Source organism: Glycine soja, chromosome 17, assembly GCF_004193775.1.
Source record: "Glycine soja cultivar W05 chromosome 17, ASM419377v2, whole genome shotgun sequence".
Lineage (NCBI taxonomy): Eukaryota > Viridiplantae > Streptophyta > Magnoliopsida > Fabales > Fabaceae > Glycine > Glycine soja.
This window is the reverse complement of record NC_041018.1, coordinates 40,881,604-40,907,616: the sequence shown is the minus strand read 5'-3', so window position 1 is coordinate 40,907,616 and position 26,013 is coordinate 40,881,604. Positions and strand designations below refer to the sequence as shown.

At 33.6% G+C, this 26,013-nt stretch overlaps 3 protein-coding genes across 3 annotated transcripts; 2 read left to right on the top strand and 1 right to left on the bottom strand.

The window, feature by feature from the left end:
* Positions 1-37: 37 nt before the first annotated feature.
* LOC114391861 (5'-nucleotidase domain-containing protein 4-like) lies at positions 38-7,249 on the bottom strand. Its single transcript, XM_028352853.1, has 17 exons — positions 6,965-7,249; positions 5,607-5,923; positions 5,265-5,342; positions 4,902-5,122; positions 4,308-4,400; positions 4,028-4,111; positions 3,263-3,373; positions 2,736-2,841; positions 2,592-2,654; positions 2,376-2,429; positions 2,136-2,193; positions 1,512-1,588; positions 1,214-1,284; positions 1,067-1,127; positions 921-980; positions 770-832; positions 38-425 (listed from the first exon to the last, which is right to left on the bottom strand). The coding sequence occupies exons 1-17, from the start codon at positions 7,050-7,052 to the stop codon at positions 303-305; spliced, it is 1,728 nt and encodes a 575-aa protein (XP_028208654.1). The 5' UTR covers positions 7,053-7,249; the 3' UTR covers positions 38-302.
* A 2,940-nt stretch (positions 7,250-10,189) lies between these two features.
* On the top strand, positions 10,190-16,842 carry LOC114393401 (probable methyltransferase PMT28). The gene is made up of 8 exons (XM_028354739.1): positions 10,190-11,385; positions 11,863-12,012; positions 13,681-13,951; positions 14,051-14,143; positions 14,691-14,865; positions 15,311-15,553; positions 15,770-15,964; positions 16,499-16,842. The coding sequence occupies exons 1-8, from the start codon at positions 10,612-10,614 to the stop codon at positions 16,695-16,697; spliced, it is 2,100 nt and encodes a 699-aa protein (XP_028210540.1). The 5' UTR covers positions 10,190-10,611; the 3' UTR covers positions 16,698-16,842.
* A 536-nt stretch (positions 16,843-17,378) lies between these two features.
* On the top strand, positions 17,379-22,728 carry LOC114393739 (S-adenosyl-L-methionine-dependent tRNA 4-demethylwyosine synthase-like). The gene is made up of 8 exons (XM_028355166.1): positions 17,379-18,429; positions 18,645-18,760; positions 19,127-19,302; positions 20,253-20,443; positions 20,525-20,611; positions 21,570-21,727; positions 21,822-22,032; positions 22,121-22,728. Exons 1-8 carry the CDS (start codon positions 17,581-17,583, stop codon positions 22,271-22,273), a joined length of 1,941 nt encoding a protein of 646 aa, XP_028210967.1. The 5' UTR covers positions 17,379-17,580; the 3' UTR covers positions 22,274-22,728.
* The last annotated feature ends 3,285 nt before the right edge of the window (positions 22,729-26,013 follow it).

The following is a 26,013-nucleotide window of genomic DNA, read 5'->3' as shown; positions in this document are numbered from 1 at the left end:
ACTTGTTTATTCATGGGTTTATTAAGTTGCTAGCAAATAAAACGTGTAAAATACTTACTAGTATGCCTCACATTAGCTAACAACTGCAATTATAGCCAAGTAAAAGTAACTTCTGCTTTGTAAGGCCACTGAATTCCATAAAGTACCTAACAAAACTAATATTAAAATTCAGTAAGCATCTATTTTTCCCCTTATTAACAGACGTTGAAAACCTCGAGATGTTACTACCACTATTCACCAACACCATATATGCCACCCAAAAAAGAGAAGGGGTGCAGAACAAAACACACAAGTAGAAGAGCTCAGCTTTCGAAAATGCTAAATTCATGCTGCATAAAATCTTCACTGGGTCTGTAGTACTTGTCTGAAGAGAACAACGCCAAGTTAGATACTTGGCTAGTATAAAGGCACGCAAATCGCTCAACCTGCATCATGCACATTAAACAGGTTCATTAAACGAATTACCATTCACCAAGATCAATTTTGTATTTATGATTTGGAAAGTGGGAAAAAAATGCAATCATTTTCACAAGCTTCTAAATGAGGGGGGAAAATGCGTAATTTTCCAGCATGTTCTTAACGCATTGGTATAATATTTAGGCATCATTTAGCAAGAGTTAGTATGCTATCTAACACCACAGCAATGCCCTTACAGCCATGCTATGCTGACTGGAAAAAATACAATTGAAAGTGCAGGTTCCTGTTGCATACAGGTCTGACCCAACGGTGATGCTGTGCCTGTACAGTTTCAAAGAAAGTCAAATTTTACCTGATGTGCAAAGCGAGAGTTCTGATAACCAGTCTTCATCAGCTGGCCCCATGGCTCGTGAAACTGTATAAAGTAAATTGCATGAATTCTAGTGTCCCTGACCAGTAGAAACAGAACTTAAAATATTGGGAAAAGGCTAAACCTCTTCTACCTTTTGGTGTAATTTTCTTTGAGCTTCTTGATGACTTAATCGTACTCTCTCTCTTTCAAGCTGATAAAAGAATTGGGTAATAAATTCTCATAATTGGACCTCTATGCTTGACATAAGAAAATGAGAATGGGCCTAAAAGGCCTAACCTTCAATTTATCAAGTTTCGAGTTAAACTTTTGTTTGGTATCCTCATCTGGATTCTTTAATCTGAAAAATTGTAGACTATTCTCTGTGAATTGAACCAGATAGTAACTAGTAAGACAGGACTTATGTGGTCCAGAATTATACTTAACCTGAGAGACTCATTCAGATAATGCATTTCATCCTCAATGCGGTCTCGCTCACTCCTCAGATGTTGAAGTTCCTGCACAACAATACTTGCGTAAAAATCTTATAACCCAAACGTGTATTAGCTTCTCAGTTGTCTAATGAGAAGAAAATGAGAATGCAAAAACCCAAACCTTATATCATTTCTGCACAAATTAAACCTATCCTTTTGTATGATGTCCTTTTTTTTAGCATTTACTAGTTTAGAAAGCTAAGCATTATTGTATGAAAAATAAAAAATGTATATATAAAATCCACAAGCACCTTACGAGCATCTCTCAATTCCCAAAGTAGTTTAACCTCCTTCTCAAGCTCTGGGATTACCAACATTGTTCTCCAACCTGCTCGTGAGCACATTAAATCAAGATCAAAGTTATTTTAAAAATGAATCAACAAATACACATAATTTAAAAGAATATAATAGTTACTCAGGTTTCCACACATACAACAACAACAACAACGCCTTATCCCACTAGGTGGGGTCGGCTACATGGATCAACTTCCGCCATAATGTTCTATCAAGTACCATACTTCTATCCAAATCATTAAGTTCGAGATCCTTCTTGATAACCTCTCTTATAGTCTTTTTGGGTCTTTCTCTGCCTCGAATTGTTTGTCTTCTCTCCATCTGGTCTACTCTCCTCACTACAGAGTCTACCGGTCTTCTCTCTACATGCCCAAACCACCTAAGTCTATAGAGCCTCATCAATGAGCATAATTAGACACGATTATTAAGCCTCATCAATGCCTTGCATTTAAGTTTTAATTGCCTTTCCTGTATCTATACTCCCTAATATTTTAACCACAAGTAACACTTAGGCTTGCTGGAAGATTGGAATAAAATTCATAATCCATCTATTTTGAGTGATAAGGATTAATATAATATACCAAGAACCTTTTTGCTGCGTAGAATATCTCCGTAAATGTGATCCCCAACATATAGAACCTACAAGTGTAGAGTTTTATTTAAAGCTTCAGTAAATGTTACTGTTTTAGAATTCGTAGACCAACTGTCACACTATCTAGTATAATAATAAGCTCTTTAAACCAACAGTACATTTCACAGTAAAATTTACTGCCATTTATTTATGCTAACAATATACATATTTCATAAAAGAAAATTAATACCTGTGAACTTGATTCTATTGAGAGTAGATTATGTAGGTGACCAACGCTGCCTCCCTAAAATGGAAGTGTATAATCACTAAAGTAATAAAATGTTGAGCTATAAACCTTTTATAGGACCCAGACACTAGTATCAAATAACATTAACATCAACATTTTTCAGTCACATAAACCTAACCAAAATGAATTACATTTTAGATAAGACAATGATTAATGTACCTGGAAAACTTTTCGAGCATGACCCTTCTCTTCCTTTAGTACTCTTGCAGAGGTAATACCCACCTTTAAAAAGAAAAAAAGGGAAATATTTTGAAACAAGATCACTAAAGGAATCAATACAATGATTTGATGTGCTATGCCAACCTGAGCCATTGGAGAGCCATTATCTGTATTAAGTAGCATTCCACTCTCAGGGACGACCTCAAACAGGTTGGCATGATTTCCCTCGAGAAAAAAGCTTGGCTTTGCACTGTATGGATGATTGACAAGATCAGATTTAGCAAGGAAATCTATAAGTTACATAGTGTACATTACTGAATTGTTGGAAACTCAACCAGCTCAAGAACCCAGTACAGATTGCAAAACAGGTATATTTTGATGTTCTTTTACAAAATTAGTAAATGCATAATGGACTGATAAACAACATATCATCATAAAAATTGCAATACAAACATATTTTGTGGTTGGGATAAAAGAAATTGACAATGTCATGCATTCACTGAATGACATAAGGACCTGACTAAATGATTGCAAGGTCTCCTGATTACTTGTGATAGAATTCGAGCATTATGGAATTCCAATGGCCCCCTAATTATGGGAAAAATTACTTTAAGCGGAATGATGAACAAAAACTAGTTAACTAGTTGCAGATGCCAAGAGAAGAACAAGACCTGCCAGTGATGACGACATCAAAGTATTTAAGCCAGTCAAACTGGGTACTCTCATTTGCCTCACTGGATCCACAGAGGAAATTCATGACGACATTTGAATAGTCCCATAAACTGCAAAATTAGAGATGTGTTTAAAATATTAGTAAATTGTAGAGAAAGAAACCATAGCACAAGTGTGTTTATATTTTCTGTAAGATCGTATTAAATTGTAAAGAAACATCTCAACCCATATTTTTTTGTAATGAATCAACTCTTGCAAAAAGATTTAACTGTTAGGTGGAGGCACTAACATTTCTCTCTAACACACCTCATGCAAGTAGCACTTCGGACTTTGAAGTGAGGATACTGCCAGGCACTCCCTACCTTGAGTTGAAATTCAACTTTTATTTGAAAGAACAGCAAAAATGATTAAACTCTAGACCACAATGTCATACAAGCTTTAATGCCATCTCAACAACCAATTATTTGAAAGCCTTAATTTGATTGATGAAAGCACAAAAATAATTTTTAGCGTTACACACTAACACTTAAAACTTTAGAGATATAAGATAATCCACCATGTTCCATAATTTGAGCATTAAATTATTAAATAACAAATACAAGGAATTCTTATTTGAAGAAAACTGACAAAATGGATCTGCCAAACAAAAATAATTTTGCATTGCTCTGCAAACTAGTTTATACATTTTGATAACAAGATGGTTTGACAACTTGCTGATAAATTTTAAGCCTGTACTTTGGTTTATATAGATAATTCACCGGTACCTGTTTGTCACCAAAAATGTAGCTCGTCCAGAATCTCTAAGCATTTTAAGCATGGGAACTATGGAGGTGTCTTCATTGATATACCTAATATTTTCGGTTTTAAAAGAAAAATGACCACGTCAGTATAATATCAGCAAGAATCCAAAGATAATTTATTATAGTAAAGCATACAAATTTAATAAAGAATCTGATATTTTAATGAGAAAGATCTCAGATAACGCAAAAAAAAAAAAATTATGCATTTTTTCATTGTTAAGTGCTGGTGATTTTACAGTCATACCTTTTGGGATCTATAGCAACCTTTTGCTTTAATGTTCCATCTCGGTGGCACAAATCTACTGCATTTCGAACATCTTTGTACAGACAAGCATAACTAAAAGGACAACCCATAAAAAGTATAGTAGAATAAGCACTCATTTCTATATCACAATCTATGATTTTCTGACATTTTAAGAAAAATTACAGTCACTGCTCAATATACATTTACTTTGCCTGCTTAATATTAATGCAGAAAAACTGTCGCTAACTATTTATTGTCCTCTAATTTTGCATAAACAAGTTTAGCAGTAAATGAGCATAACCTTTCAATGCCTTGTAAGTTGTACGGATGTTGAAATCAACATTGATTAATGATACTGTTCTAGATATGCCCCTACCCATAAAAAGCACACCTCTACATGGAAGCTAATAAATAATCATAAATGATAACCTAAATAAAATGCTTCTCAAGAAGCCAACCAAAAGATTGCCTCCAATTTCAATGAAATAAAATCAACAATTGCCTTAATCTTAGTATGCAATTGAACTTGAAAAATGCAGGTGTATAGACTTCCTGTAGGAAAAAATGACTTGTGCAAACAATAATAGGACTTACTCTACATGCTCTTGAATCTTTCCAGGATTTCCGTCCTTAAAATCAACAAGCTGAGCAAATAAGTAGGCTTCCGCAAGTGAAAAAAGTGTATCAATGAGAGCATAGTCTGGCCCATCGAAAGAATCATGTACTAAAGTATTTTCATATGTTCCAACTTTATCTTCTTTTGACAACTCTTTAAATCCATGATAGGCCACTTTCACATATTTGTGGCGATCCATCTAAAAATATGAGGTAACAATACAACAATCAAACAGAAATTTTGGAAAAAGGAAAAAAATAATTGTTTCCCATACAATCCCCTTATACAGTTTTCCCCTGGTAAGAGTGGATGTATAAAAAAAACATTTGTTCATTGTTAACCTTCAAGATGTTGCCTCTCTTTTTGTCAAGAACCAAGCCCCTAACCATGTAATTCGAGTCAAATGACCAACTCAGTAACTGCAGAAAAAAAACATTCCTTTAGCCAAAATAGCAACTAGATGACGCAAGATTGACTATACCTACAAACAAAGTGGTACCAAATAAAATCCTTCATGATTAAAGGATATTACATTGCAAGAAGTTGATGGATACAAAGTGAACCAAAAACAAGTCAATAAACCCCCGAAAAAAAATACAATACCTTCATTATATCATTATTGACACTGGAAAAAAAAAATACTTAAATATGGTGATAATTACTACAAGGTTAATTGTACAAACCTCTCTAGGGTAATCCAAATCATAAACCAGCTTTTCAACTGTGTGTTGATAAGCAAGAGATTCAAAAGTTTCAGGAATGTATTGTGCCAAAGTATAATCCATGTCAAATCCCACAGCAACAATGTTTTTCATATTCAGTGACCGGTTACAGAAAATCTGCTTGCCTATATCAGTTGTAGGTCCTAAATCAGGAGATGATGACAATATACGCAGCTGTTTGGCACTATCACTGTCAGGAAAATCAACTGAGTTTTGGTGGCGTGCACCAATTGCATGGATCCCATCCATTGAAAATCGAGCAAGCCACTGATTAGCTCCTGATTAATTTTATCCACAACAAAACAAAAATGTTCAAAGAATTATATTCCAGCAATACATGGGAATGACTTTAGCACATATAACAACAAACCAATGCATTAATAGTGAAGTTCCTCAACTTTCTCCAAAAGCTTTAGTCCAAAATCTATTTAGAAATCAATGCATTGATTGAACATGTAAATATAATTCCATTGTGGTATAAACATCCTGCGGTTTGTAAATCATGCAGACGTATACATTTATTCAGGATAAAATAGGCGACAAAGTTATAACATTTTATAAACGCACATTCCTGCCTCTCACGCGTAAGGTAAGACATATATTTGATCTAACAGCAGAAAGTACAGCGAAAAAATAAAGTAAAAAAAAATTGTAAAGTATAAACGCACTTCTTACACTGTCTCACGAAAAGGTAAGACATATATTGGATCTAATAGCAGAAAAATACAGCAAAAAAAGTAAAGTAATAAAAAAAAATTATAAACATATCAACGCACATTCCTACACTCTCTCACGATAAGGTAAGATATATGTGATCTAAACGAAGAAATGAAGCGAAAAAAAATTAAGAAAAAAATAAAGCAATAAAAAATTATAACATATAAACGCACATTCTGAAGAGTTTACACTATTTTTTGTGTGTGTGCACTCTCACGATAAGGCAAGCTAACAGCAGAAAAATACAGCGAAAAAAAATAAAGCAATAAGAAAAATTATAACATATAAACACACATTCTCGGACGATAAGCTAAAACAGGGAAAAAATAGAGTAGTAACGATAATCCTTTTTCTCGAACAAAATCACCTTAAATCTCGGAATCACACTCAGAAATAGCCATCGATTAGGAAACAAACAGTCAAACACCATAAATCAAGAAACCTCAACCTCTCAATTGAACTAAACTTTCAAGTTCCTACTATCTAACAAGCACTCCCGCCATATCTCGCCATGCACAATTGTCCAACGAATCAAGCGATGAACGAACTAGGATTAATTAATCAACAAGAGAATCTGAAATCAAGCCTTGGAGAAGACGAACCTGCGGACGCGGAGTGTAACCGTGCGGGGAAGGAGAAGATTCGAGTGTTGGGGAGAGAAAACGAGACGAAACGGTTAAGATTTTGCATCGCGCTACTGCTTTATATACGCAACGGAATTGGTGGCAAGTTGGCAATGCAGGTTCAGAATGGCAATGCAACCTTGGGTAGCGTGGGGTAGAGAAGGAAAGGCAATAATGTCCTTTGAAATTGTGCTTGCTAGCTAAATTGATAAGTAACTAATATAAAAAATATTAAAAGCCGGGTTTAATTGGAAATGGATTGCTCAGAATGTTGGGAAAATGAAATAAAGAGAGCGGAGTTGGAGAAGGAGGGGAAGGGACACTGCCACGTGGAAGAGAAGGAGGGACCTATTGTGCTGATTTCTTGTAGGGACAGCCGCTAGAGTGGGGTCACAAAATGGATCTCAAGCCATCCTCAAAGATATATATATATATATATAAGTGAGAAGGGAGTTATGAGTACGACTAATTTTTTTATTTATTAACTTTATACATAAATAAAAATATGAATCATGAATCATGAGTATGAGAGTTTATAAATATCTCAAATGTATCATAATAAAGATTAAAGTTATTACACGAACCGATATAAAGTATTCTTTTTAAATGTGGATATAAAAATGATATTATAGACCCTACCTAAATTCTATAGGAGTTGTCTTTTATCAATTATAGACCCTACCTAATTTATTATTGGTTAAATAGTTAAGTTCTTCTTTGAAATTATGACACGGTAATAAATTAATTTTTAAAATATCAAAAATATAAATTTAGTTTTTAAATATATAAAAAATGTAACAAATTAATCATTAAATTTGTGAAATCAATTTATTATTAACTTATAATATTTAATAGTGAATCTGATGATAAATTATATTTTTTGAAAATCAATTTAATATTAAGGTATAAAATTTAAGGATTAATTTGTCATTAAATTATATTTTATAAATTAAATAATTTTTCATTAAATTATCTTTTATAAATTAAATCTGAAATCCAATTCAATCCAATAAAAAAATCATTTTTTTATTTTTTAAACATTCAAATTTCAGTTTATTCAATTTTCAATTTTTTGATTGGGTTTTTCTATTCTCATTAAATTAAATCGGTTCGTGACCATTCATAATTTCTAACATGGATAGGTTTATGGGAATACTCTTTATGTTTCCATTATCTCTTCTTTCTTTCTTTCTGTCTTCGTTAGCAACATAATAGAAGATTTGTCTCACATGCAGGAAGAAAAGAAAAGATTACTATCTTTATAATTCCTATAATTTTTGTAGTTTTAAATTATTTTTTTAACTATTTTTTTTTTACTTTTAGTTTCTTTTTTCTTTGAGTTTTACTTTTAGTTTCTTAACAAAAACTTAAGAAAAAAATGTTAACCAATCAAAAAAGAAATTAGGAACGAACATAAATTCTAAAATTTTTAAAAACTAAACCCTACAAAAAGTTATTTGCCAATAAACTGACATTCTTATTTACTTCTGGTGCCAGCTTAAGTTATGTTTTGATTGATAACAATAACTATTAAATGTGTAGATAAATTGACTGATATTATTTCAATTTAATCAGAGATTTTAAATTTAAATTATTAGAATGTAATTATATCAAATAGAGAGAGTTTGATTATTCAGAATAATTTAGTCTAACTCAAACATCATTGTTTTTTATAAATAATATGTGATTTATATAAAAAAATGATAATAATAATGAAATGATTTAAAATATAATGAAAATAAATAAAAATGTCATTTCAGTTGTTTGGATATTTTATAATGAAACAAAACAAAAATTTTATTACAAAATGAAATTAATAATATTTTTTTTTTCATGTTATCCTTCTTCCTTACTTTTACATAATTTTGGATATGATTTTCCCCCCCAAAGGCATCAGTAACACGAATTTAAGCAAGAAAATGGTTGTGCCTTTTCTTATGTAGACGAATGTGAACATTGTTGACAGAGTCACCCCAAGGGTTTTCTTATAGGTGCAAGTAGGTTTTCAAAAAGAAAAATGGCATGGATAATAAAGTGGAGTAGATAATACTTTTGCTCTGGTTGGTTGTAAATGACTTCAAGTGAATTCATGATAAATACTATGATAAAACATTTTTCTGGGTTATGATGCCCAAACATATTCTTATTCAAGTGTACATGGATCCCATTAAATAAGTAAGTTACCAGGTTTCCTAGCAGAGATAGTCCTTTTGCTCAACAAAAACAATTTTCTACTTAAGGAAAACATTTAGATTTTTAAAAAAAAATCCTAATGCCAATATCCTTAAGTAGCAATTTGAAAATATAAACTGATTAGCAGCTTCTCATCCTTTCCTCTATATTTCCTCAGTTTTATTTTTATAAAAAAAAAACCCAACTTAATTGAACCCTAAATTCTTTCTCATCTTCAAAAAAGTTCTCATCGAAGATCTTTTTAGTCATCGACTTAGACGCTGTTTCTGACCTCCTTAGGTAATAATTTCGAAAAATAAATTAACACATTTCTCAAACAACGCAACATGTCACATCAAAGAAACGTGCCATTGACATTGTTATTGTTAGATCAGATGAAACAAGTCACACATAAATAGCAGAAAACACCCCACAAAAAGAAAAAAAAAAAACAAATAAGAAAAAAATGGTTATAAAATCGGTTCCTAGTTTCATAATATAATTTAAAAAAAAAACAAAACACAGATTACGATTTCATAGCGTCTATAAAATAAACACTACTCAAGAAATTAGTTTCAATAAATTCCTAAGAAACCAATTTCTTAAGTAATATAAAATAAATAAATAAAAAATTAGTGAGAAATCAGTTGAGAAGATTTGATTTTTCACTTGACAAAGTATTTTATAATATCGAAATAAATATTTTTTAGATTGTATTATTTAAATAAATATTTATTTTTTTATATTTTTACTTTAAAAAGTCTAATAATGTGATATATAAACTTTTTTCTTTACTCGTAATGTGACAAATATATTTACATAAACATGGCATTGTCACACTATCTTTTCAAATGAACAAAATAATTTTATAGAGATTAAAAAAAAGCAAAATCAGCAAATTACATGTAATAAAAAGCTTCAACGTTATTATTATTACCAAATTCAAACTTTATAAGAAAAAAAAAGTGTTTAATCTCGCTATTAGTTATTACCGTTGATTAAATGCTGACTTCGTATAATCTACTCTGTGCCTCCGTATCCAACCTCATACATACAGATCGAAGCTCCGAGGAACAACATATCCTCTTTAACTCTTTGTGTATTTTCTAAAATAACCATTCGCATCTCTTCCATTGTTTTTTCAATTTTCTTTTTTTACTTTCCCATTCGTCACTCTGAGACAGACACCATTTTTCTCTGATGAAGGCAACACCACCTAACCAACCTCTCTGTTTCACTTCTCAGATTTGAACGAGTTATTTTTTTTTTTTTCGATTTCCCATTCATTTACTATTCTCATTCTCTTGTGTTGGACTAATAGAGTTAGATCAGGTTCATTTCCAAAGGGTGGTACTTGGAAGTGCTAGTTCAAATTTCAAAGAGCTGAAAGCCTGAAAATCGATTATTGAATTTCAATTTTCAATATTTTCCATTGTTTGGATTGGGATATATATATGGCCATAGCTCGGTTAGTTCGGCAAGCAAAGCGGCCTCATGGGTTGTGGGTGAAGATGACAGCTGTGACCATATTGGGTCTCTGCTTCATCTTCGTGTGGGGGGTGTTTTCGTCTTCTTCAACCTCTGTCACCACCCAAAGGGAGAGCTTTGAGGACATTGCAGAACCTGCTTCCTCTTCCTCTTCTCACAAGCCTCAAAAGTTGAAGAAAGATGAATCTAAAAAACACCCTTCTGCTGCCACGCGTCACCACCCTGAACAACATAAGGGAAAAGACAACAACAACGACAACAAAGAGAAGAAACACGTGCATAAGGAGGATAATAATAAGGAGAAAGGGAATCATCAAGGGAATGAAGATCCTCAACCACAACATGACCAGGAAGAAGAGAAAGAGAAAGAGAAAGAGGAGGTGGAGGTGGAGGGTGAGGCCGATGTGGATGCTGGCGGCGGCGATTTGGCTGAATCTGTGGATCAGGGCGACTCTGATGAGGCGGTGGAAGATGTGGAGGAGGTGAGAAAAGCAAGCAAGGGAAAGGGAAAGGTGAAAGGACCCTTGTTTGATCCAAATGCTACCTATAGCTGGAAACTGTGTAGCACTAGAAGCAAGCATAATTACATTCCCTGCATTGATATTGAAGTTGGTGGTGGGAAGGTACCTAGTTACCGGCACACGGAGAGGAGTTGCCCGAGGACACCCTTCATGTGTCTGGTTCCTCTTCCTCATGAAGGGTATGAGTCTCCACTACCCTGGCCTGAAAGCAAATTGAAGGTATATGAAATTGAGATAACTGTTTAATTTCTGAGTTACAAAATAGCCATTATAAGTTTATAGGTGATTATGGACAAGTTAGATAAGGTAGGTTCTAGAGAAGTAAGGTGGATAAGTTGATTTTAATTCCTACAAGAAGTTTGATTCATTTTACTTGATTTATTTTATTCTTTTGCCTTATAGGTGTTTCGTGTTTGTTTAGAAATTGTGGAATGCTAGGATTACACTCTCTAACACACACTCTCTTACTAGTTGAAATTTATCGAAAACTTCAAAATTATGAGAGGTTCATTAAATATGATGTGAGACCTACAAAATTTTGTGATTTTCAATAAATTTCAACCAATAAGAGAGAGTGAATTCGAATGATTGTGTTCCTAGCATTTCTCTTTGAAATTTATTCAAACTGGCTCATAAGCTTAAATGTTGGTGTGGTGTGTTGTTGTTTTCTCATGGTAAGATCTCGTGTCAGTGCAGATATTGTACAAGAATGTTGCACACCCGAAACTAGCTGCATACGTAAAAAGGCATAATTGGTTGATGGAGTCTGGAGAGTATCTTACTTTTCCCCAAAACCAATCTGAGTTCAAGGGAGGGATTCTTCACTATCTTGAGTCCATTGAAGAGGTAAGTTTTCTACTAGGGTGTGTTATGTTTGGTACCTCTTAAGCATGATTCTTGACAAACAAAATCGATGCACCTATGAAAACAATAAGAAGAGGGACTGCTGGAGTTTTATTTCTCAAACATGATAAACTCAGAATTACCTTAATGACATTAGAGATTAACTTGTTAGTAATTTGTTGATTTGATATTTTTTTTTCTTTTTTCACTATACCTAGGATTCTCTGTTAGGAGAGAACAGTGAATTAAGGGAAATTACCAGTTATAGTAGGTCTCTTCTTTTAACACTACAAAACACATATGGTGAGTACTTCATGTAGTTAGATAATTTCTAGATCTAGATACTGGCTAGTTCAGTAAGCACAATTCTTATTTTCAGAGTGTTATGCCTTGAAAATCATTGTTTATTCTTTTAGCACATCAACCATCGGCATTTTAATTTTGCATAATGAAAATATGTCAATTATTATGACACTCTGCTGCCATTGTCACTGTCTCACTGTTGCTTTAGTTCCTAAGGTTTGATATTTCTGGTAAGGTCACAAGACCGGATTGATTTCTTTGGGGAAGCCATGAGAGTAGGTTGATGTTTTTCTTTTCTCAGTGCATGATTTGAAGCAGAAAGGGAAAATCTATAAGAAAGATGATCAATAATGGGGGATCAGCTACGATGACTAGAGATTATTTGAAACATGCGCCGAAAAAATGCATGACACGGGAGATAGGAACTTGGAGAGAAACATGCACAAGTGTTAGGGCATGGTGGAGATGTCACAATGGTACCAAAGAACACGATCAATGACCACTGAAAGGAGGACACAGTAGCTGGAAAATTGTCAAATGCATAGTTGAAGCTAAGATGGAGAAAGAAATGATCTAAATTAAGGACCCAACTGGAAGAAGGCTGAACTTGCATGAAGGAATCACATATTGGAAGGGAGTTAAAGCACCAAGAGAAGTCAGATGGTTCACATGGCATGAGATGCAATTAATTTGAAATTAAAGTAGAACTCCAAATTTTAGGGAATTTGGCAATTTGATATATTCGCAAGAGTTAATGAGCATGTACCGTTAGCGTAAATTTTTTTACGCTACAATAGTTAATAAACTTATCATACATAATAATTTGTGATTGGATGAGTGTGTTAGTGCATATATTATTTATTGTATTGTATTCATAAAACTTACAGTACTTACTCTCATTTATACTAATTATAACTATAAGTTTAATTAATTAAGGAAACACATCACGATATGATATGAAAATATTGTAACTAATCGTACAAGATAATGAAGAAATAGGGAAGCTAATCCTTGAGGGTAGTTTAAGATATTATAAGATGTTTTTGGATATTGCCATATATTCTAACAGTAACAGATACCAAAAGATGAAAATATAGATGAAATTTCTAGGATTGTCTTGTTATGGTTTGTTCAATAAGTTAGTGAATATTTCTTGGGTTTTCTTTGTCACAACTATTTTTCAGCACTTGGTTTTGTTTGCACATTTATTCATTTCTTTGTGTATTATATAATCACATTGTGATGTCAATCTTTGATGTTTGTTTATATTAGCTAAAGTAATAACTATCAACTTAACAGAATATTTTTTTTCCACTATCTATTGCTGTCATCTTGAAAACATTTTGAAACTCATTCTGAATTTTATAGATGGTACCAGACATTGAATGGGGTAAAAATATTCGTGTTGTCCTGGACATTGGATGTACAGATTCAAGCTTGGCAGCTGCTCTCTTTGACAAGGAGATTTTAACATTATCACTAGGCTTGAAGAATGACCTAGTGGACTTAGCTCAGGTGGCGCTTGAGCGGGGCTTCCCAGCAGTGATTAGTCCTTTAGGTAGAAGGAGGCTTCCTTTTCCAAGTCAAAGTTTTGATGCTATACATTGTGGGGGTTGCAGCATACCTTGGCATTCCAATGGTTTGTGTTGCTGTCTTTTGTCACTTGTTTCTGAAAATAGTTTCTCCAAATTATATTTATTTTCGTAGAAGAATAGGTTAAATTTCCCCACTTTTTCAGGTGGTAAGCTTCTATTAGAGATGAATCGGATTCTACGACCTGGTGGATACTTTATTATGTCAACTAAACATGACAGCATTGAAGAAGAAGAAGGTCGGTCTCACATTTGATTCAAAAGTGCCTCCACAGATGAAATAAATGAACTTTGTTTCTTGTCAAAGATTTCTTTTTTCACCCTGGCTTTTAAGTGTGGTTATTATGATAGTGCTAACTTGATGCTATTTCTATTCATTGACCATTTGTTTAAACAAAACTGAAGCAGGATATTTAATCAGGTTATTTATTCTGTAAAAAATGGACCATTTATCATCATGGTCTACAGGTTTGATCACATTGAGCTTTGATCAAATTCGTAATAATTATACATTTTGAATATTATATAATATAAATATAGGAAAATAAATTAAATTAGCATTAAATGATCACATTATATGTCCTGTAAGATATAAAATTTGCAGTGTGTTCCATATCATTGGTACTTAACCATTGGAGATCAGATGCACATTGCCTTATAGCAGAAAATATTGAAATACATTATAAGATCTGGCAATGCTTTGTGTAGAAATGAACCTTGCTCTGCATTGTTACATGGCAATTGAAATGCCATACAAGTGACAGTTACATGTCTTTTCTCTTCCAGCCATGACCACATTAACCGCATCTATTTGTTGGAATGTTCTGGCGCATAAAAGTGATGATGTTGGCGAAGTTGGAGTTAAAATATATCAAAAGCCTGAAGGAAATGACATTTACGAATTGAGAAGGAAGAAGGTTCCACCAATTTGCAAAGAAAATGAAAATCCTGATGCAGCCTGGTATCCCACTGTAAATATTATTTTGCAAAATTGATCTTCTAGTAATATGACATTGCTTTCTACAATATATGTCCAGTTATAATTTTCTTATAGTTGAATGCTAATGTCAAAATGTGTATTTATCTTCGACATGCAAACCTGATTTTTCTGTGTTACTTCATGTCAGCCGAACTTCTTTAATCTGGTAATGCCATGTAATTACACATTAGTATGATAGTGCAGCCTCTGATTATAATCGATCATTTGAGCTTCCAAACCAAACTGGGAAAAAAGTATTATTGAATTGCATGTTGTTTAGATGCTTGGGATACTTCCAAACCAAACTCATCATTTATGCTATATTATGGCTTTTGTGTTTGTATGTGTAAATCTGTTTGTTTACTGCATTTACAGCTTGGGTTCATCACATAGTATGACTTATTATTTTTCAATATTCTTTGAATAGGTATGTTCCCATAAAGACTTGTTTGCACACCATTCCAATTGGAATTGAACTACATGGAGCAGAGTGGCCTGAGGAATGGCCCAAGAGGCTCGAATCTTATCCTGACTGGGTGAACGACAAAGAGAAAGTGGTTGCAGACACCAACCACTGGAATGCTGTTGCTAATAAGTCATATCTCAATGGGTTGGGCATTAACTGGACAAGTATCCGAAATGTAATGGACATGAAATCTGTTTATGGAGGGTATGCCAGAAAACCAGCTTGATTTTGTACTAAATTTGAAAGTCTTAGAGCTTGTATAGATATCATGGATAAGTTCGTTGCATCAATGAGTGAGCTGCATTTTTTTTGCTTACATTACACATATTTAATGCACATGTTTATGTTCATTGCATGATTTCCTACACATGTTAGGAACAATGGTAAAAATAAATTAACAATTTTCCCTTGAAAATGCAGATTGGCTGTTGCTCTCTCTCAACAAAAGGTCTGGGTGATGAATGTTGTACCTGTTCATGCACCGGATACGCTTCCCATCATTTTTGAACGAGGACTAATTGGTATATACCATGATTGGTGTGAATCATTTGGCACTTATCCAAGAACATATGACCTTTTGCATGCTGATCATTTGTTCTCACGGCTCAAAAACAGGTATGGCTGGATAATGTCTTACATTGTTTTATGTATGTTTTTTCTCTTGATGTTCTTTCATGACATTAAATGGTTCGGTTCTTGTGGATTATAGTAAAGTTAGAAGGTTTAAGTATGTTTTTAGTCCATATAATAAAATAAACCACTTTTGGTTTTGGTTCTTGTAAACTTTTTTCTTTGATTTTCATTCATCTAAAGTTTAAAATCACTATTTTGGTCTATGTAAATTTAGAAAATTTTTTGTTTTGGTTTCTGTGAAGATTTTTCTTTGATTTTCATCTTCCAAAATCTGAAATCAGTATTTTAGGAATCTAAAAATGATTTACAGGTGCCACATGCTGACATGACATTAAATGGATAGGTTCATGTGGATTGTAGTTAAATTAGAATTATATATTACAATTTGAGTGTTAACTACATGCTAAAGATCACTTGCATGTTCCATTTAATATGAACCTTAAAACTTGCTCCTGCTAGGTGAGACTTGTGATCAAATTGCTTCCATGACATGTTTTTGAAACAATTCTTTTGTAGGTGCAAGCAGCCTGTGACCATTGTTGTCGAGATGGACCGTATATTACGGCCAGGAGGTTGGATAATTATACGTGACAAAGTTGAAATTCTAAATCCGTTGGAGGAAATATTGAAAAGTATGCAGTGGGAGATTAGAATGACTTTTGCTCAAGACAAGGAGGGTATCTTGTGTGCACGGAAAACTATGTGGAGGCCTTGAGTCTCTATTATATGCAATTTTCTTCTTGTATAACATCAACATCAACATCAACCACAAGTGTGTGTACGAGTTATATTACCATGTTCTTCAACGTGAAATATGATATATATGAAGGAATTTTTAGAGGCATCCTTCATCCGACAAATCCATCAGTGTTCAATTTTAACCATTCCTCCCCGTATAATTAAGATCTAATATGTGGAGTTTAAGGTACATTTGGATAAAATTTATTTAATAAGTTCTTATCTCATAAATTTGATTATTTGACTATAAAATTTATAAGAATAAACTAAAAATAAGTTATTTTTAAAAGTTTTACCAAGTTTATATAATAAGTTCTTACTATTGGTACGTTTCATATCTAAATGAATGCTAGTAGTTCTAACTTTAAGTGACACAATTTCTATAGTAAAATACTTTTTTTTTCTTTTACTATTTTAATTTTTTAATAAAAATTAAGGAATAATATATTTCTAGTTCATAAAAAATAAGTAAAATTCCTTTAAAAAAAAGTAAAATAGGATAAAATGCAACCGTCCTATTTCATCTCATTTTATTTTGAACTCAAATAACAGAAGCAATTCATTTAAATTTAATTCTGTTTCATTTTTAATTATTTTTTTTCAAATGATTTATCCTTCTTTATTCCATCACAAAAGAACCAGGCCTGCAAGCTGCAACTTTAAACCCCGGCCCATAAACTCCACACTTGGTTGATTCCTCCGATAGTGTTGGCCGCTGAAAACCGCTCCCGAAACAGATCAGCGAACTAAATCATGCACTCTTCACTTCACTCCCATTTTTCAATAACAACAACACATAAATAGTTAGTTAATATCACTATTCACCACACTTTCATAATCTCCATCTTCTAACTCCAACAATGTCGATATCAATATCCTTATCCTCAGTTCCCGCGCGTCTCACACTCCTCGCTCTCTTCTCCGCCACCACCTTCTACTGTCTCTACAAGTCTCGCCGCTTAAGACACCTTAAACTCTCCCTAAACCCTAACCCTAACCCTAACCCTAACCCTAAGATTCTCTTCCTCTCCGAAACAGGCACCGCCAAAACCCTCGCGCGTCGCCTCCACCGGCTCCTTTCCTCCAACGATGTCGCATTCGACCTCGTCGATGCGCAGCACTACGAGCCCGAGGACCTCCCCAAGGAGACGCTCATCCTCCTCGTCGCCTCCACGTGGCAGGACGGCGCTGCCCCCGCCGCCTCCCGCTTCTTCGCCACGTGGCTCGCCGACGCCGCCGCCGACTTCCGCGCCGGCTCCCTTCTCCTCTCCCGCTGCCGCTTCGCCGTCTTCGGCGTCGGGAGCCGGGCCTACGGTGACGACTCCTTCAACGCCGTCGCGAAGGGCCTCGCCAGGCACCTGAGGGCACTCGGCGCGACGGAGGCCGTTCCCCTGTCCGAAGGGGACATCGACGGTGGCGATGACGTGGACGCGGTTTTCGATCGGTGGTGTGAGAAGGTGGTGGCGGTTTTGAAAGGCGTTGGTGTTGTGGAAAGCTGTGATAATGATGGTGCTGAGGAATGCGGCGTGGTTTCGAGTTCTGAAGAGGAGTCTGATGTGGAAAGTAGTGAGATTGTTGATCTTGAGGACATTGCTGGTAAAGCTCCTTCGCGGCGGAAGGTGGTGGCTAATGGGGAAGAGAGCAATGGGAAGTTGAATGGCAGTAGAGAAATGGTCACTCCGGTGATTCGAGCAAATTTAGAGAAGCAGGTATATATATATGTATAACATGAATTATGTGATAATGTCACATGGCACTTTGTGTAATTCGTGTATTGTTTGCATGAGTTAGAGTTGCTGAGTTTATTGTGTTGCTTAATTAGTGATGGTTCTTAATTCAGAATTAGCTTTGGTAGATTTGAATTAGGGTGTAGGTTCTTAATTAGAATTGGCTTCCTTCATGGTTATCAATTTTCAATTTGCAGGGGTATAAAATTATTGGGTCGCATAGTGGTGTCAAGCTTTGTAGATGGACCAAGGCGCAGCTTCGAGGTCGAGGTGGTTGCTATAAGCACTCGTTTTATGGAATTGAGAGTCACAGGTAATGACAAGTTGACATGCTATTCATTTTATGCTATATGTCTAGGTAGGCTTCATGCTACAACTCGTTCATTATCTTTTAGCTGGTAACACTAGGTGCTTGAATTTGTTACCTTATTCTTGCCTGCTGAATTTTAAGATGGAGTTCATTGGTACTAAAATGGGTGTACCTTTATTTGAAGATAACTTTGGGCTGCAATATAATGAGTTGACTTTGGAAAAATGTGGTGGATTGCCATTCCACATCATCTGAAGCTTGGCCATACTGTTGGTGGCTTTATCCTGATTTAGCGATTGTTTTATATGTTGGAGACCATATTTCACCTGCCAAATTCACAATGTCATTTTTTTTTTTGAGTTGAAACAGATGCATGGAGGCAACCCCTAGCTTGGCTTGTGCAAATAAATGTGTTTTCTGCTGGAGGCATCACACAAATCCAGTTGGGAAAAGTTGGCAGTGGCAGATGGATGATCCAATAGAGATTGTAAATTCTGCAATAGACCTGCATACAAATATGATTAAACAAATGAAAGGAGTTCCTGGTAAATTTATGTTTCTATGATGCAATCATGTTGAAGTAGTATAAAGCTATTTGTCAGATTGATGGACACATAGGTGATAGGTCAATAGTGAAGTAGCTAAAGTAGCCCTTGATCATGTCTTGTGTACTGTCAGTCACCATGCTCTCATTGAAAGCATTGGGCACACTAAGGATGTGCTATGGTGAAGGAGTTTTGAGGGAAAGAGAAGGGGAGGGTATAGTTTTCATTTCAAGTAAATATTCTCCTGTTTGAGAACTTTTTTAAGTGAGAGATTATACTTGAATGTAACTAGAGATGATTGAATGGAAATCCTCAAGTGTGTTCTCCACACTTAGGCTCTATTATATTAGAAAACTTAGCTTACTCAGTAAGCTGAAGAGAGGTAAGTACAAAATACAGAGCTCTGAAAAGAGCAGGTATACAAAAGACAAAAAATAAAATGTAAGCTACTACTCTAGGTACATCATGACCTATTTTCCAACTATTATCATGTAACCTTTCAATCATCCCTTTGGAACACATATATCCCTCCCTATTCAAAAATGAAAATTTAATTGTCGCTCCATTTCCCTTCAAAAACAACCTCTCCATTTAAACCATGCCCTCAATGAAAACTTAAATTATGTTGTCATTTAAAAAAAATTCCAGTGTTGATGTTTTATTCAGTGATTGTATTGTTATATCAACACTGTCTTCTATCTAGATAGCCCTTCCTAATGCATGTACATTTATATGGTGACAACACCCATTTTGACATTAATTTCCATATTGCCATGCTGTGTGTAATTTTATAAATCAAAAGATTTTTTTTTGGTGCAAGTACCCTGTTATGTATCAATTCTGACTGATATTGGGGAGATTAGCTTCAGATTAATTTCCTTTCTGCACATCATTGTCTTCATGTGTTGTGTGATTAGTTTCTAAACTGGCTCATTTAACTCTTCCTGTAGGAGTTACCTTGGAGCGATTATCTGAAGGTCTCTCACCACGTCATTGTGCATTATCGCTTGTTGGTGAACCTATTATGTATCCAGAGATAAATGCACTTGTGGATGAGCTGCACAAAAGGAGGATTTCCACTTTTCTAGTTACAAATGCACAATTTCCAGAGAAAATTAAGTCACTGAAACCTATCACCCAGGTTTTGTGACTTTCCAAATTAAACTCATGGTTGGTTATGCTAATGCTAGTAAAACTTAATATTCTTGTTTCCCCTTTGCAGTTATATGTAAGTGTAGATGCTGCAACAAAGGACTCTTTGAAGGCAATTGATAGACCACTCTTTGGAGATTTCTGGGAGCGATTCATTGTAAGTATTTTCCCATTCTCTAAGTGAAAATTTAGATGTATCCTTTCTTAGTAGAATCCGACCATGTCTTAAGAAGTGCATGAAGATGGAGCAGAAACTGTATGTTTTACTTTTATTTTAGGGAGCAGCTTAACAGAATTACAGAAATGCCTTTTTCTGTTGTCTAAGAGCTCTATTTTAGGATCTGTAGTTCGTGGGTGATAATATACCCTTTTTCCTTCATGATTACCAATTTTGAAGCATTGATGTCAGTGCTAAATCCCAAACAAGAAACAGTGGGTATTACTAGTCTGTGAATAGCTAATCTTCGTACTGTAAAAATTGTATAGGTCTGATCTAATGATCATTCAAGCCTTCTAAAAAGACCATTCAGATTTTAAGCTAATATTCTAAATTCACTGAGTTGTTCAAAAGGATCAAAATAGTAAGTTATTAATGGAATTCCTTGAAGAATCTTTGTAAAATACTTATTTGGGTGGGGGCTTAATGCATTGTAAGCAAACCTGTGTTGACAAAATAATCAACCTGCAATGAATAGGGAGGGTATATAAATGCTATCAATAATATTGAATATGGGTAATAATATCTGCAAAAGAATGTTCTCCTTGGCTTCCAGATATGTTGAGCGACACATATTCATGTATGTCAAGGGGGGTTGGTTTTCCTTTTTTGTAAAAGATGGGAACCTGCTAGATCATCAATTTGTTTCTTATAAAAAGGACCGATGGAGTATTTTTTTTGTTAGAATCCGTTTTTTTATCATTATAAAGAATGGAATTGATTAGTTGTCTACCTACAAGAATCAACAATATTAGCAATAGATATTATTTGATGACAGAAAAGAAAAGCTAATTCAGTTTCTTTTTCTTTTAAGTTGGATTTAATCTTACTATTTGTCATTGGATGTATACTTTGTCCTCCTGATCAGCTTGTCTGTATTTTCATAACTATGTTCCAGGATTCCTTGACTGCTCTAAAGGAAAAACATCAGCGAACAGTATACCGCCTGACCCTGGTGAAAGGCTGGAATACCGAAGAAGTTGATGCTTATTCTAAGCTCTTTAGTTTAGGAGAACCTGACTTTGTTGAAATCAAGGGAGTTACATATTGTGGCTCGTAAGTCTCCCACTCTTTCCCTCCTTTAGTCCAGCACTCCAGCTAGCATTTAGTATCTGAGACCCACTTTCAAATGACAATGAATTCTTCACAGGTCCACTACGTCAAAATTGACAATGGATAATGTCCCTTGGCATGCTGATGTGAAAGCTTTTTCTGAGGCCCTAGCTTTGAAAAGCCAAGGAGAGTATGAAGTTGCATGTGAGCATGCTCACTCGTGCTGTGTCCTCTTAGCAAAAACTAATAAGTTCAAAATTGATGGCCAGTGGTATACATGGATAGACTATGAAAAATTTCATGATCTGGTGGGTATCTGAGTCCTACAACTGTTCTTTTGGACCAAATTTGGGTTATTGTTTTGTTTATGATATTTTAGCCTCAATTTATTTTCAGGTGGCATCTGGAAGAACTTTTGACAGCAGAGATTACATGGCTGCCACACCATCGTGGTCCGTCTATGGATCAGAGGAAGGTGGATTTGATCCAGGACAATTGAGATACAGGAAAGAGAGACATCACAAGTCTACCCGCAATCAAGCAGGTTAGACATTTAAGAGCCTTTGGCAGCCAACACTCATTTTCCTGTTGATCTTTTTTCTTCAGTGTATAACTCTAGGTTATACAACATACTTCAATAGGACAGTTTTGTAATACATGGCTTCACACATAGGTTAGTACCATTTCTGTGTATTTAAGCCCCATTGTTTTCCCAATCAGCAGTTGAATGAACAGAACATTTTTTCTTATTTACCACAAATAGTACTTTGGATGTCAATGTTGCAGTCACAGAAGTAATTTGTTTTTGAGATTGAGATCAGAAGAATATGTTTGAGCTTCTGCTGCACCAAGCTATTGCTTAGTGTTGCTCTGTTGTAATATTTTAGCAAATTCCTCAGTTGGTCTTTCAGGAGAGGAAGATTAGCTGGAAATATTATAATACAATGCAATCATGTAGAACGTGTAAATCTCAAAGTAACGCTCTACTCGTTTTTTCCTCCTTATAGAGTTTAATAGTAATGTAAAAGTTTTAGAATATTATTGTCACAAGTTAATGTAGAAATCTAGGTTTACAAATAAACAACCTTGCTAGTTATTGACAATTTCATTGTTTGTTCAAGAGTAAACATCTTTGGTCCTTGAAAGATTTTATCGCATCATTTGTCTCTAAATCATATATCAAAGTACAAACGATGAGATTGAAAAATTAAATCAATGTCATTTTATTAAAAAAACTAAAGTGATGCCAACTTCCTATAATCGAGAGGAGCTTAATTAATGCCAAATTTTGTTAGAGGGGCCCGAATAATGTTAATTTTTTAAGAGAATTAGGTTAATGTCACATACTTTTTATGGTGAAATTGATGCCAGTTTTTATTATTTTATCAAGTTCTCCTACCTCCCACCTCACCCGCAATATACTATTAAAGTCAAAATATTGGTATCTAAAGCAGCTTCCTGGATGATGCTGCGTCACTCTCTCACTCACTCCCTTCATATGCAATGCACTTGTAGAATTGTTGGCTGAGTCATACTCATCAGTCATCTCTATTATCAGTGCTACCTCAATGCCTTCACACCATTGTACAGACATCGCATTTTCACGCTTTTTACCATGCGTGATTTTCTTGTTGGTCCCGTCTTGTGTTATTCATTTTAATCATATACTTCTACTCTAATTTGGTTTCACAGGAGGTTTTGCGAGAAGTATTATTTCTCATTTTGGTTTGCTAGTATTACAAGTCAGATTTCCCTTTTCTCCCAAAGCATGCTTTCATACAGCCGCTACTATGTTCTGTCAATTTTCCTTAGCAGTCCCTTTCAATTATAAATTTATAATCCATTTTCTATCTGTCCGTTTGACTGAAGACAACTTTGGACCACAATAGAATCGTTTAATTTGAAATCTGATTCACTTCAATGTAGGTTCCTTTCGTAATTAGTTTCAAATATTAATGTTTCGTACTACATAATCATACTCCCCAAGGGAAGCTAGTTAACTGAGAGATGGTCATATAGATTCCCTGCTTTCAATTTGCCTGCTTTTGACAAATTATTGAACTATCTAAGCAGCATGACTTTGTCCTTGTATATAGTAATCTGTATTTGATTCATTTTTCATTAATATGAACGAGAAAATGACAACAAACCTCTGAATAAATTCTAACATCTTAATCTCAAAATTGAATTTATTACATCAACTTCAGATTATAAGACTAATATCTTTATTTTTATCTAAAATATATTTTAAAGATCAGAAACATAATTAAAAAATCCCAAAAGTTAAACTATCCATTTTCAGGCTGTAAATATTTTTGCATGTTCTTAGCAAAGTGATGCGTGTTTATTTTTTCTTAAATAATACTGTAGATTCGAATTTTGTGAATTGAAAAAAAAAATCTTGTTGGAAAAATTATTTTCAACTTGAACAGCATTGTCTATAGGACTCATGTGGTCTATTCCGTGAACGAAATACAGTACAATATTCTTGTCCCTCTGTACAAATTGCAAGGAACACCATTTCTAGGTCCCCCGACCCCCAAAGTTAAGTAAACCAATAGTTTCTCTCAGACAGCACCGCCCTGTTCGTCTTCGTTAACAAATTTTAAAATCTAAATATCTTTTTCCAATAGGGACAAAAGATAAATTACAAGCTTGACCAAACCAAGCTAAAAATACCACTAGACTCGTATAAAAGACATGGCCAAACGCACTAAAACGAACTATTAATTAATAAATAAAAAATAACATAGAAAACATCTATATAAATTTTTTTATTCGTATAGATAAATATATTTTTATGTAACTATAGTTTTAGGGTTTAGTTAATTTTGAACTTTTATCATTTTTTTATTGAAATACCAAATAATTTATTAGAAAAATAAAATAAATAGTATACGTGTTATAATTAAAATGAGTAATGTATTATCGAAGGAAAAATTATATTAAAATAAATAGTATAATCATGGAAGGGAGAAATGATTTTTTTATTGAAATACTAAGGTTAAAAATAGAAAAGTATTAAATAATTTCTAAGTATGAATGATTAATTTTTGAAAAATTGTTATAAACTAATTAAATAAACATTTCATCTACCATTTCTATTTTGTTCAAATAAACTTATAAAAATCCTTCCAGTGGAGGATGCTCTTGAAAAAACAACTACAAGAACAATTCTAATAGCAAATATAAATTTTTTTAATATATAAATTATATTATAATTAATTCTTTAATAAAAATATAAATTATACTTTGGATTTATATTAAAGAATTATAATGTGATGTAAATATATTTTTATTTTTAAAAAAATATTAATATTTGATTTAGAAATAAAAGTTTAAAAGGTAGAGTGAAAGAGACACAGTTAATATATAAGATTATGATAAAAAAAAAACATGTAAATCAATAATAATAATAAGAAGAAGTTAATAACTCACAAAAACACTCTAATATAAGAAACCTCCTTAAAATACTATCAAAAAATAGCTTTTAAGTACATTCTCATTCAAGATAGAGATGAGATTATATTTAGAAATTCATGAGAGTTGTTCCATTAAAATTATCCGAAATTAGTCAAATAAATTATAAATTAATTAAAAGAACTAATCAAACACTTAAAAATAGGCTTAGTTTTTTTTACCCCAATTTTTTTAATTTTTGGCAAATTTTACTCCTAAATTTTTAATTTGACATATTTTATCTCTAACTTTTAAGAAACTTGTAGATTTTATTCTAATCATTTATCCATTAATAAACACAAAAATTGGGAGTAAAATTTGTCAGAAAATAAATAATTGGGTGTAAAATTTTTCAAAAACATAAAAAGTTAGAAATAAAAAATGAAATTATATTACGAGTAAAATTTATAAATTTTTTAAAAATTGAAATAAAATGTGTCAAATTAATTTGTTGGAAATAAAATTCATAAAAAAATTTTAAAAAAATGGGATAAAAAATATAATTAAACCTAAAAAATATAAACTTATAACAAGAATAAACAAATGATTAGACTATGATGGAAAGGGGAATATAAGCCATATAATTGTGTGATGGCTTTGCTTGGTGATCGGGAAGGATTAATGTATTTTTGTTGCGGGTAGAAGATTTCTTTGGTGTAATTAGTATCTATATTCATCCTTTGGGTATATATACAACCTAACCGTGCATGCTGACCTTGGGGGTGTTATCAGAATTTTTGTTTATGGTACCACTGGTACCATGATTAATATATTCTTTTGCTGATTTAAAAAAAAAAAAAAAAACGATAACCATCATCTAGAATCTTCTG